Source organism: Antrostomus carolinensis, unplaced genomic scaffold (assembly GCF_000700745.2).
Source record: "Antrostomus carolinensis isolate BGI_N321 unplaced genomic scaffold, ASM70074v2 scaffold23911, whole genome shotgun sequence".
NCBI lineage: Eukaryota > Metazoa > Chordata > Aves > Caprimulgiformes > Caprimulgidae > Antrostomus > Antrostomus carolinensis.
The window spans coordinates 9628-22838 of record NW_010296566.1 but is presented as its reverse complement, the minus strand read 5'-3'; the positions used below and the strand labels follow the sequence as shown (position 1 = coordinate 22838).

The 13211-nt window shown below is 42.8% G+C and overlaps 1 protein-coding gene across 1 annotated transcript in view; it reads right to left on the bottom strand.

Moving 5' to 3' along the window:
* Positions 1 to 13211, bottom strand: part of LOC104532993 (paired box protein Pax-2-A-like) — a gene marked incomplete at its 5' end in the record, with an annotated part of 24702 nt that overhangs the window by 2723 nt on the left and 8768 nt on the right. The window contains 2 exon segments of the mRNA XM_010178346.1: positions 4697 to 4798; positions 8554 to 8763. Coding sequence (XP_010176648.1) covers positions 4697 to 4798; positions 8554 to 8763 — 312 coding nt within the window.

The following is a 13211-nucleotide window of genomic DNA, read 5'->3' as shown; positions in this document are numbered from 1 at the left end:
GCACTGGATGCCTGTGATACAATTACCAAAGAAATGTCAATTAATTATACTGTAATCTCTGCAAATGCCTCCTCACTGGAGAGTTAAAGCCAAAACCAGAGATTCTCAGATCGTGGAAATGAAGTCTGTTGAAGTCAGGGGATTTGCACTGGTTTAAACTTTATGAGAATCTGTCCAGCCAGGTTTTTTAAAGACACTCAGGCTAATAACCAAACTAGTCAGAATGAAAATATGCATGTATCAAAAACAATCACCACCCAAAGGTATTTTAGTCACAGTAGTTTTTAGTTTCAGCATAAAAACCTCATTTTGTGTGACAGACCTTGCTAAATACTGTTTTAATGATAATAACTCATCATATTTCCATATCTAGAAACATCCTGCACTGAAAATCCTGACAGCCAGCTGGAACTGAATAGATGAAACCTGCTAAGGTGACCAAGATGCTGTGGGATAGGATATAAAGGCAAAAAGCAATGCATAGTCCAGATTTATCTCTACTGAAGTGACTTAGCTGCGGGATATACTGGGATGAGTTGGCCCTCCAAAGAAGGAAAAAAATATCCAGATGAGAATTTCTGATTCGAATTGCCTCATATAAATGTCATGCCTGTGCATGGAGAGTTCTGATATGTCAAAGCTTCTCTCTCACCCTCTTCTGAATTGTCACCCTAGACTGCTTATAGTGTTCCTAAAGCATGGGTTAAGTAGAGGAAAAAGAGCCCCAGCTATGGAGAGCTGGGGAGGAGGGAGGGCAGCCACTGGAAACTGTTTATTGACGAGGAGTGAAAGCATGCATGCAGCAGGATAATGAGCTTTTGAGCTCAACTGTGACCAAGAGGAACTGAGCTATCGCCTTCCTCGATCACTAATGAAACAAGTGTAATTTCCTCATCAACATTGGATTCTGTTTAACGACTCCCTGCCGTTGCCATCACCAGCCTTCTGCAGGCTCTACGCTGTTCCATGTAAACTGCAGTTCCCTTCAACGGATGCTCACTTCACCAAAACAGTTTGCAGAAACTTGATGGCCTTTCTGGGAGAGAGGCAGAATTGAGGCAGGGATCAAAGGTGCTCTGTTATCTGTGCGGGAAACATCTCTCAGACGTACAGGTTAAGTGTAGCACAATACCTGATTCATCCTTCTTTAAGTGACTAACCCCTGCTTTTTCAAGTCTGTGCTCAGAGACTGCTGGTTTTCATCCACATCTACAGCCTGGGATCTGAAGTTACAGACAGGGGCAAATGTAGGATTATGTATCTTACTGCAGCATCCACGTAAACCTCAGAAATATTTGCATGCACGACTGATCATGTTGCATGGATGTACTGCTACTGGAGACAAGCTCTTCTCTAGACTATACAAGTAGAAGTCTAGTAAAAGGTTGTCATGGATAGAACAGAGCAGCTTTGGTTAGCACTGGTCAAACAATCTTCTCAGAAACAGTTTTCCACTAGAAAATGCTGTCTCATTGAAATGGAAATGTTGTGCAGGAGCTTGTCAGCTTCAATGGAGTTTTGGAAAGAAAAGTTCTGAAATGATTGCAAATTGAAACAAAGTATTATGTTTCAACTTTCTTGTTTTGTTTCATTTTGCCTTTCTCATCTCATTTAATTTCCTTTCAAGTCTTTTATTATTTTAATATGTCTTGACATCTAGAACATGTTGATGTTATGGAAATGTTTCATCCTGATATTTGCCAATTGAACTATTTCAAGATTCTGACTCCTAATACCAATGCAAGACAAAAACAAATGTCAAAAAATCAGAGTTTTGCATGAGTTTTAAATTCTGCTTTCTGACCAGTTCTGCTTTTGAGATCTGCATCTTTATTTAGAGAAGACAGAGCCTCTTTCTCATATTCACTCACATCAGGACAATAAGGTTTGTTTGCATGTCAGTATGTTTCTTAAAGATGCTCCCTGAGTGGTCATCTTGCTTCCTTCTTCTTTCCAATGTAGTTAAAGCACTGGCCCTTGATCTTTCTTGGCTGGGGGACACATAACAAACCATTTTCGACATCATATTTGTTTTCTCTGCTTAACCTGGACTCTTAACAGAGGTTGCAAAGCAAGCACAGAGGATCGATCTCATGAGGCCTATATTCTGTGTAATCTGTGCTCTGGGAACCTTTACTAACAGTATTTCTTGGTATCTGTATTTAAATCTTGGCACGTTTAGTCTTCTAATACAGAAACCATGAGGCATGAAGTGAGCCTAGCAGGTGGCAGGTTCAGAACAAATAAGGGAGATAGTTTTCACACAATATGTAGTTAAGCTACAGAACTTCTTGCCATAGGTTGCTACAGATGTTAAAGGCTTATAGGGGTTCAAGAGACACTGTTTAAGTTTGAGGAGGGGAAACATATTGAGGATGTTTAATATTAAATAGAAAGATACTAAGTCTGGCTTAGGAAGTCTCTGAGCTGCAAGTTGTTGGAGGCTGGGAGATCTTTTGAGGAAGTACATATACATGCTTGCCCTATTCTCACACCCTTCCCCAGGCATTCACTTTTGGCCCTTGACAAGAGAATAGTGGCTGCAGAGGTCTGCAGTGTGATCCATTAAAGTCAAGTCTTATGTTCCTTCCCAGGAAGCCTCTTTATCTCCAGCTTCAGTCACATTAGAAAACAGGAATAGAAGGGCTGCCAGGCTGGCTCTGACCAGTGGGATATGACTGAAACAGCCAGAACTTGATGCTCTGTGGAAAGATGCAGCAATTACTGCAGTCTTCCCAGAAAGCAGACCACCAGAAAAACTTCCTCTAATTGAATGTTGACATCAGATTTAATGTAAAGATATCCATTTTATTTGAATAATCTTTTTTTTTCTTTGAAGTATAACTCAACTTTTTTCTCTATCACCCTGTTTTTTTTCTTTTTGAGGGTATTTGTGTGGTGTTAGAGACACTGCTGTCTTACAGCTAAGTAGCTTCCACATTAAGGAGCTGAAATACCCTATCCTTGGATAAGTGACTCCTCTTATTAGTGGTCTTAAAATTTTTGACCCAGTTTAGAAGTCAGTATTATCCTTGTGATGAGGATGTTAAACTTAATAGCAGTCACTGAACAGCAGAGAAGTTGAGAAGAACCAGTTTTTTAGAAGTACCTATGCAAAGAGCTAGCTATTTTGCTGTTATTAATAATTTCTATATGCCATGACCTTCTATAAGTTTTGACCTATAACTGACTTAAATGTTGACAACTGAGTCTACCTACTGTTACTGTGTAGGGGTTTAAAATTGATTTATATTGTCTTAGTGCTTCTCTGATTCTGGAGCCAAACCATCTCCCTGAAAAATTTAATGAAGAAGGAGATGCCCTAAAATTTGCCAACTCTGCACTACCCTAAAAAGTTCAGCTAGCTGGTCGTCTATACCAAGGCACTGAAGCGGGCGTGAGGAGGGACCAATCCCCTATCTTTTCCTGATCTGGAGATCAGTCACATCACCTTCACAGCATAGCCTGTGATTTTATTGTGCCTTAGGATCTTAAGTGGTAGGTAGCTTGTTAGCTCCGGAATGTGACCAGAGGTATTAGCCATGATTTGTCATTTAAAGGTGTTAAGACTCTGACCTTCAAACATTTCCTATCAGTGATGTTTTCAGTTTCCTCACTGCAGTGTATGTTCATTTAGCTATCTGTTCTGAGATTTGGATGAGGGTTAAGTTAGGCTTTTCACTCATAAGTTCCTGGCAAACTATGCTGAAGTGATTTAAGAGCTTTCTGTCCTCAGTTTTCTGCTGCTTCAGTTCTGGAGTCAGCCCTCCAGTAGCAGAGGTTGCAGAATGGACTGTGTACCTGCTTATTAGCCGTCACGACTCACAACACATGATGGTAACATGAACAGAAATCAGTGGCAGATGAAATTCTGAGTTCTGAGCTACCATGGCTGAAAAATGAAAATCCTGCCTCTTCATTTATTTGTTGGCAATAACTGTCATCAGAGGACTTGGGAATAAAGCCTGGGGAAATAAACTCTTCAATTGCCCTAGGGTAAATGTGAAATATTCTCCTTAAACAGTGGGAGAACTCATTTGCCAAGAGAAGGTATTTCTCCAAAGGCACGGGGTAGCAAAGGAACAGTTTGCCTTTGGATGTAGGATTAGGCAGATAGTTTATTGGATTGGAGGCACTATATTACAAACAGAAGGTGGGTTAGTAGTTGGTTGTTGAAAGTGAATAATTAGTTTCTCTTGAAATGCTGTTAATAATTTCTGAGTTCTTAGCTAGTTTAGGCGATGGACAGCAGGTCTCCAAAAACTGCAGGTATTAAATTACAGTTGATGATTTTGTTTGATACCCTGGCTTTAGATAGAAGGTAAGTTATTACCCTAAGTTAGTGGATAGCTGAATATCCTGAGCCAAAAGCAGTACATAATACTATGCATGGGTCATTGGAAAATAATTACATTAGTTAATGAATACTAAGGTTAATTAATTACCAATTAATTGCCACAGGTTATAGATAGCTAGTTGCCCATAGCAGCAGTGAATCAGTTGCTAGGGGGGAAGAGATACATTACAGAAAGAGTTGTTAGCTACATTGGTTATAGGCACCTGATGATTTCTTTATGAAAAGAGTAGGCCATAATATCAGCAAAGCAATAGCAAAGCCAACTGTGAAAGCTCTTACGATGCTAGTATAATGCTCAAACATGTGTGCACCATGACTGAAGTATGCAGTCTGACTTACCAGGAACCATTCCTGCAAGAGTTGAGGTTGGGTAGCTGCCTTGTCCAGTTGGGGGAACATGGGGTGGGTAGCCAGGCAAGGTGGTGCTTGCCATATCACGACCTGGAAGGGAAAAGAATCAGGACAGTTGATCAACAAGGAAAAGATCATTTAATATTGATTTTATATCACCTTTTGTCCCACCATTATGTGACTAGCAGCTTGACAGTCAAGTGCTGTGCAGCCTTCTCTTACATAAATGCTGCCCATGCACTGAAAATGTTCAGGGCAGATTGTGGCACTTTTGATCTCACACTGTAAGGATGGACGTTAAAACTTAGCTTTGCGAGGCTCAAAATAATTTGTTTTGTTCACTGTAGATTTTGGATCTATTTTAACTAAATCAAAATGGCCCTGAGCTGCACAGAGAATGGCAGCATATTCATTGCCAGAGTAGCTGAGGTCCTGTCTATATGCAGTGGATGCAGTTCCAAAACTGTGGTGATATTGCTTTAGGGCATGATCAATGTGCAAGGCATTAGAAAGCGATCCAAGAGTTTTCTGTGCCTGTCTCTGTTCCCACTTCTGCCATTCACCTGCTGATGATTTTGGGCAAGTCACTTCACCTCTCTGTGCTTCTTTTTCTGCTGCAAACTCTTTGGTGCAAGGGCACACTTTTAGTACATTTGCACAGTGCCTAGCATGAGATCGATATTGGTTGGACTCCTTCCAGGTGCTTGTCTAATATATATATATAATAATAGGATAATGCAAATTAGTTTGAGTCCACTGTCCATTTTTATCACGGGTACAAGTTTTCGTTAGTAATACTTAAAGTTGTGATATCTTTTCTCCACCAAAGAAGTAAAGAGGGGTGTGGACTGGGTGGATGATTGTAGTTTATTTTTCATCTCTTAGGAAGTGCAGCTGGAGGCTTCTTGGTTGATGCCAGAGGCATTTCCTCATTTGGACTGGTTAGCCTGAAAATGGGCCAGCCAGAAAGGCATTTTACTGTTAGTGCTTATTGCATTTAAATGAACTAAAATAACCTCAGAAGCTGTTGGGAGTTTCAAGCCAAAACAAAACAAAAAACCCCCAAAACAACAACAACAAAAAAAAGGCTAAATAAATTATGATAATCTTTCCCCCACAGCTGCTGGGAGATTTACAGCTCAACCTCCAATGCTGCCTATTGAGATCTCAGCCTGTTCCAGGCATCCAAAGCCTTTCATATTCCCTAGGTGAACTGTAGCTCACCAAGAAGTCTGTGCCATTTGTTGTTCTTTTGTTAAATTTTGTCTCTCCTATCTGATTTGCCTTTGGAAGTGACAGGTTAAGTATGGCCCATTAACACCACTGGAGTCACTGGAACTGTGCTGGGATATGCCAATGAAAGAAGAATGAGAGTTGTTTTAGCTCTACTAGTGGCAGAATGATAGCTGATAAAGCAGGCCCTGGAACAAGCATGAACCTTGGCTCAGGAATCAGAAATAAGTAACAGTTACACAGCAAAGCAAAAATTAATCAACATGGAGCATTAACCTGAAGGGAGGAAGTTTCTTGGGGATGAGGTAGGCTAAACCAGTGTCACTGCTTTCATAGATCTTGACTAAAGACTACTGAGGTGATTTGCTCAAGAAAAAAGAAATGCAAGTTCATTCTTTCTCCCTGAAGAGGTTCCTGATCGGTGGCTGATGTTCCTAGCTCACCTCCTCTTAGATAATGGCACAGAACTACCAGACAATGGCTGGACCATTTTCCAGCCGCTCCCCGATATTGATAAAATATATATATAATGCCTCAGGGATATATACTCTACACTCTTCTACTCTTTTATCACCGGTCATTCCTTTAGTGATTTGTAGCTGTGTGTTAAGCTGTATGATTAACGCCTACTAGACATAGTTTGGCTTTTGGGTTTTTTTCCCTCACATTCTTTTAAGTTAAGAAAGTTTTATGCTTAGAATTCATGTCCTTTTTGTTTCATATATTGACTAGCCTAAGAAATAACAACAGGTGATAAGTGAGAAAAAAGCGTCACTAAAAAGTTACAGAGAACATTATGTAGCAGCAGGCAAATTAACTCATTTTTGACACTTCCATTCAAGTGGGAACGCATACACGCTCACTTTGCTACTCAATTTACGCACGTACGCCCCTGTGTTTTTATTCAGACATGAGCACACAGAGGGTGATCATCAAAACTCAGGGTGGAAAATCAGTTGGGAAGTGATCATCTTTCAAAATCCCCATCTTAAAAAAAGAAGATAACAAACAAGTACAGTATCACCAACATGAATAAGGGTCCCATAGAGAGACTCTTAAAATGCTGTTGCATACATGCAGGCCCCTTCTGTTACCTCCTCTCATTACCAACAGGTAGACAGGATTATTAAATTCTTGTACTCCAGGGCTATGGCAAAGCTAGCTCCTGTTTTACTCATAACATGATTTCAACTCTAGCCATTCTCCCTTCTCCAAGAGCCTTCTGAGTGAGGAACAGCACCTTCATTGCTGTGATATTGTTTGAGGTTCTGAACACTTTCTCCCATGTCTAATTCTCCAGATGGGTCATAAAGCAGGTGCCTCTCCTGAAACACAGTGCCTTCTAGGCTGGAGGGTGGTCATATATGACTGAATCCCCAGAGAACTACATTGTTGGAGAGAGTCTGTCAGGAGACTCCTTGGCTTAGGAAGTGCCCATAGCTCAGAGGCTCTTATTGGCTGCAGTAAGACTGGACCAAGACAGTGTTATGAACACAGAAGTCTTCTCTGTTGTTACTTGCTGCTTTCCTACAGGGAGGTTTAGAAATGCAAATCTCACCTGACAAGACAAAGGGAGGATGTTAGGTCAAAAGAGAAAAATAATATAGGAACATGAAGGAGGCAGAGGTAAGATGTGTTTCTTGAACATTAGGAACTGTCTACACTAAGACTTTGTCTGTTCTGAAAAAGCCAAAATTACATTATTTGACACTGGACTGACAGCAGCCTCAGTGGTCACCTAAAATGATAGCCACCATTTCATCCAAGCCACCCCTGAGCTTCTGCAGCAAAGTTGCTTCATTCATCTTGCACAGGAGTTTTCCCTAGTACCTACCAGAAACTTCTGCTTTCTCCCCACCCTGCCTTCCAGCCTGCTGCTCCTAGGTGCCACCACCTTCTGCAACCTATGTCTTCACTTCTGTCCTTCCCATAAAGGCCACCTGCCTCAGGTCTATATTCCTTTGGCTGTAAAACATTATAGTCTCCCAACCACCCTTCCTGGACTTAACATTCAGACATGATGCCCTGTTTCTTAACTACTTGGTCTGCTGTGTGAAGGCACCCAGCTCACACTGACACTCCCAAATTGGGTGACTCAAATATTGCTCATGACATAGCTATGGCAGTGCTCACCAACTGCCTATGTGTTTATCTAACTTAGTAGTTTGTACTACCCATGCTGAATGACCTGTCAGTCCTACAGCCGGCTAGGTTATTCAAGCTGCTACCATCTGCCTTAGGCTAGCACACAGTACCCTTGCTGGGCCCCTATAGTATGCAGGGGCATTATGGCTATTGAGGCAACACAGGATTTTGCTGTACAAGTGTTTCTATATGGAGTCCCAGACCCACCCAACTCGGACAGCCAGTCACTTCTAGGCAGTTACAGCTCCTTTTCCCATTTGATTCTGAGAAATGAGGGCAGGCATGAAATCCTTCTGTGACGCTCCATGGAGCTGAGAACACGTGCTGCATACACAGAACTGGAACGTGGTTGCTCTGGTTCCCACTTGCACTCAAAGAGCTTGCAGCATTTACTGGTCTCCCCATCAGACGAAACTGAACCCCTTGACTGCAGCATCCCCACTGAGTTTGTGGCCAAGGCCCGTTACCTGCTATCAGAGGCTGGCTGCTGGACTGCCCAAAGTGGGCACCATGATGAAGGAAGGCACTGTAGCAAGGCGTGGACGCATCGTCTGAAAGGGCCATGTGGAAGGGCTGAAGATCAGCCTGCCCAGAGCCGACCGGCGTGGTGGGGGTGAAAGGGGTGAGAGAGGCTCCATGAGGCTCTTGCTTTATACTGAGGGGAGAGGAGAGGTTTTCTGTGGTAGGGTAAGGGAAGGACACAGACAGACAAAGGGACCAGGGGGAGGAAGAGGAGGGTGGGGAAGGGAGGAGAGGAAGAACAAAATGGGTAAATGAAAATGGAGTGGTTAAAATCTACAGGGAAATTAATTTAAAAACAAAAATAAAAATAAAAAGGTTAGGAGTAGATCAGAGGAGCCAGTGCTGAGACAACGGCATTAAATGCACCTGGGGGCTAGGCTCTGGCTGCAGGGATGCCTCTGCAGGGGCAGCAGGAGATGAGGAGAATGGAGTGCAGTGGTAGATGGGAGGAGTGGGATGCAGGAAGAGGAGAACTGAGGAAGGGAACATGCAGGAGAGGGAGGACAGGAAGAAGCATAGGGTTGGGAAGGAGAAGAATGCTCTGAAGCTTCTGTGCTCCCTTTCCTGCTGCTTTCTCTCACTGGCTGACGGTGTGTGAAGATGCTACACTTACACAGTTTGGCCCAGGGAATTATACTACTTTGTCTCTTCAAACCCAAGGTAACCTTCCCCAGGAGAGCAGCGTAGTTACGAGCATCTATTAAACAGGATGCTTGGTGTAATGGCCAAAGCTTGTCAAGCCAAACTCTGTAAAAGCTTTGACAAAAAAGGTGCAGCTGAAGTTTAAGGTGGTTAAAATGAAAAATGGGACTGTGCAATTAATAGGTGGATAGATAGATCAATCAATCAATTGATCTCGTTCACAGTGGCACACTTTGGAGCTTTGATCATAACAGCAGTCAGTACTGACTCTGCTTGTTCCCAGAGTGTAGTGCCGCCAGGCAGATACCTTGACAGAGAGATATAACAGAGGAGAGGAAATGTGGGGGGACTTATAAAAGGTCTAATTTTCATAGTTCTGTGCATTGGACCTTCATTTCTAACATGCAGATTTGCATAGGCACAATAGAAACAGCTTAGAAACTGCTCCTCACTTGGCTGCCAAATAAGAGGTCTGCGAATTGGAGAACTCGTGTGACCTAAAGCATGGGTATTCCAGAACAGCCACTGTTTTGGGGTCAGCAGTAACAGAGTCCTGTATTTGAACACCTGAAAGAGAAGTATGGATGATGTGATCAGATCCAATCCAAATCATCTAGCAAACCATCCACCCTCAGGTAAACCAATTAAAGCCAATAAATGAAAGCCATCTCTCTGCCATGATGGCAAGTGTTGCGAATGGCCTATGAAATAAGTTAGTTCTGGTGGTTTTGATTTATACAGAGAAATATAAATGTGACATATAATTAGGTCATAAATCTGACTTCATTAATGTAGAACTGGCTTAATTAACTCTAGGCACCTTATTGTGAGGCTGCAGTGCTCACCTAGACAATAAAGGGCTGAACAGTTTCTATCTGTGAATGGTGTTTATCCTGAGGCATTTGTTTCCTAAAGGTTTGCTTCCCAGCAAAAATGATAGTTTGCCATCTGTGTTCTCTTCCAAGTACCTCTAACCTAGATGGGCATCAAAGGTCTCTCATAACTGAGACTCCTTTGCGGCAAAGACATATGGTCATGGTTCAGCTGATTGGGAAGGATCAGTCCTGGCCATGTACAGTTTCTCTTTATTTATTTTACTTATGTGAAGTCTCTGGTATGCTAAGTGAGGACTGATAATTTCTCCCTTTTTGCTATAGGAAGCTCTGTCTGGCAAGGACCTTTTGTGGAGGATATGGGGAAGAGAAGCTGGAATATCTGATTCTTGTTGCACAGTTAATTAAAGTCACCAGTGTAGGTAGCACATCACAGCCCAGCTTCTGCTTTTTACAACTATGTACTATCCTATAATCCTACCAGTTGGGAAGCCTTCACGTGCCAGTGCCAGTCTCTGTCAATGGAGAACCCCCGAAGCTATTTTTCTCCTGAATCCACTGTCATCAGATGGCACGGAGTGCAGAGATATACCTTCAGGCCAGACAGGAAGAGTCACCACGAGAAGTCTGGGAGTGCTGAAGTAATATTGATACTAAGATAATTTGGATGAATAGATCTATCTGCAGACAGAGGGCCAAAAGCTTCCCTGAATTTCAGGAGCTGCAAGTGAAGTGATATTTTTCAAGGAAGCCATTTGACAGTCATACCTAAATAAACTAGGGAGTCTTTGGACCTGGGCATTTTCCAGGCTCATTTTTCAGCTTTCTGTACCGTGCAAGAAAGGGCAGGTGTGGGGAGCTGCTGGGGAAGAAAGGGCAGAGAAGAAGATGGACACAGGAAACATGGGTGGGCAGAAGCAAGAGGTGCTATGGGCAGAGGTTAATCCTGTTTGCGCAGCCCCCAGGCATGTTGGGTTTCCTAGTCCCTCCCCTGCTTTATTTCTGTTTTAAAGCATGGAATTTTCAGCTATAATCCTTCCTAAACCGCAGCATTTTTCAGGCGCTCTGTGTAAGTGAAACCATAATCTCTGGTAAAACAGACCGCTTAAGCTGCTGTAGCATTAGGCCAATCTGATCCAGCCCCTGGATTTCCGCTCTGCCCAGCCACCACGGAGAGGATTTCAGCCTGAAAGACTGTCTAAAGCTCTTGCAATAGGAACAACAGTGCCAGGCCTTGCCTTGCAAAGCTGAGAAGGGTTAAAGGACCAGGAGCTATTTGTCCCGGAGTTGTGAGGCTGCTAAAGCCCCTGTCAGACTCACAGCGCAGATGAGCCCAGCCCTCTCTTGAACACATCAAGGCTTATGAAGAAAAATTCCTCGCACCTTCCAGAGGCAGCACCACTTACTCAGTGCAGGGGGATAAAGAAGTCAATAGTAACATGGCAAAGAGACTGGGACACAATAATGCTGAACACTCTTCTCTCTAAGAGTAGTGGAGAGGAGGCAAGGATAAGGTCAGACAGCGAATGACTACACAACCAAAACTCAGACTTTTATGTGTCTACCTTTCCCTCTACGCTCTGCCACTGCACAGACATAACTTATATCCCATGTATCTTTGCTGGTGGATGGCATTTACCAATTTTTACTCCTTTGTTGTCCACCTCTCCCCTGACTGAAAGCACCTGAATTCTGTCTCCAACATAACTGCTGCCACTGCTATGCTGGAATAATTGCCCCAGCAGTGAATTATAGCGCCAAACTGTGTCAGTGTAGACGAGATCAATTGATTGATCTATCTATCCACCTCTGAATGGCACAGTCCCATTTTTCATTTTAACCACCTCAAACTTCAGCTGCACCTTTTTTTGTTTTCACTTCTGATTTTTTGCATTCTCTTGGAGAATATGCCCCTTCCTATCCCAAGTCCCTGTAGTGCCAGCAAGCTGTGGAGCAGTGCTGTTCTGGCTTCTGTGTATCTTATTGGGTGTCCTTCATAAGGCTGCATCAGTGAACCCCAAGGTATCTGCCAGTGTCTTATTCCTGAGGCTGGAATACCGACCAACAATCAAATAGGAGGTGGAATGAATTTGCAACCACCCAAAGCAGCAGAAATATATTCCTGTCCAGGCTCCTTTCTTCTAAATGGCAAATGATAACAAAAAAATACCACGTGATGTCATGGTCAGAGAAATTTGAAAGGGTCAGCAGGGTGGGGATATAGCTGGAAACAGAGCAGAGGACTGTGTATTTTCTGCATCTCCTGCTCCTCTCTTTCTGACTTGCTGAGTTATGGCTGTTTTTCTTCCTTTCTAACCCTCTCCTCTGTTATTGTGGCGGAGAGCTAGAACTGGTGATCTCTGGCCTAAATTCCCCCTGTGAATGAAGGGATTTTGGCCAGACAGGGTGAGAGGAAGATTCACAGCTTTGGGTTCCTACAGAGACTTGTCTCTGCTTTTATCACGCTCTCTGCTGCTGGAGGGAATGGAAGCAGGGGGGGTTTGCAGGACCAGATAAACTGCTTGTTTTTCATTGCCAGCTTCCTAGAGGATAAGCTACCTGCACCTAGTGCTCCTTTTCAGTAAACAAAGAACATCAAGATGGCATAAGGGGTGGCTTGTACACACCCACTCAAAGCCTCATCCAGCCTGGCATACTCAAGTTTGTGTAGGAACCCTTTGCCAAAGCTGAATCTTATCTCAAGTGTTTTGAATCTTCCGCTTGTATCCAGCATGAAACATCTTTTTCTGTGTCTGTGTTCTCCATTTCTTAGAAAGGTTTGATTGTGACAAACAGAATAGGACTGAGTCCTCCACATTCATAAACTGGTGATTTTACACTACAGCCAGTGGAGTCACATTGCTTTATCCCACATGAAAATCTTGCCTCAGAAATTCTGGAAGTCATGCAAAAGACCAAACTGCACTGACATGGCGCATCTTTCACTTCTGCTTTCTGTCATGTCAGAAGAACCATGTTTTCTGTCATCTCTTTATTTCCTAGCTTTTCTTTTGCAAGAGCATTATGCAAGTTGCTCTGAAGATAAAGATCTATTTTTTCCCTTCTCTGTGATCATAACAGACCTTTGCTAGAACAACTAAAAAGTAGGCAAAGACTAATCTGCTTCT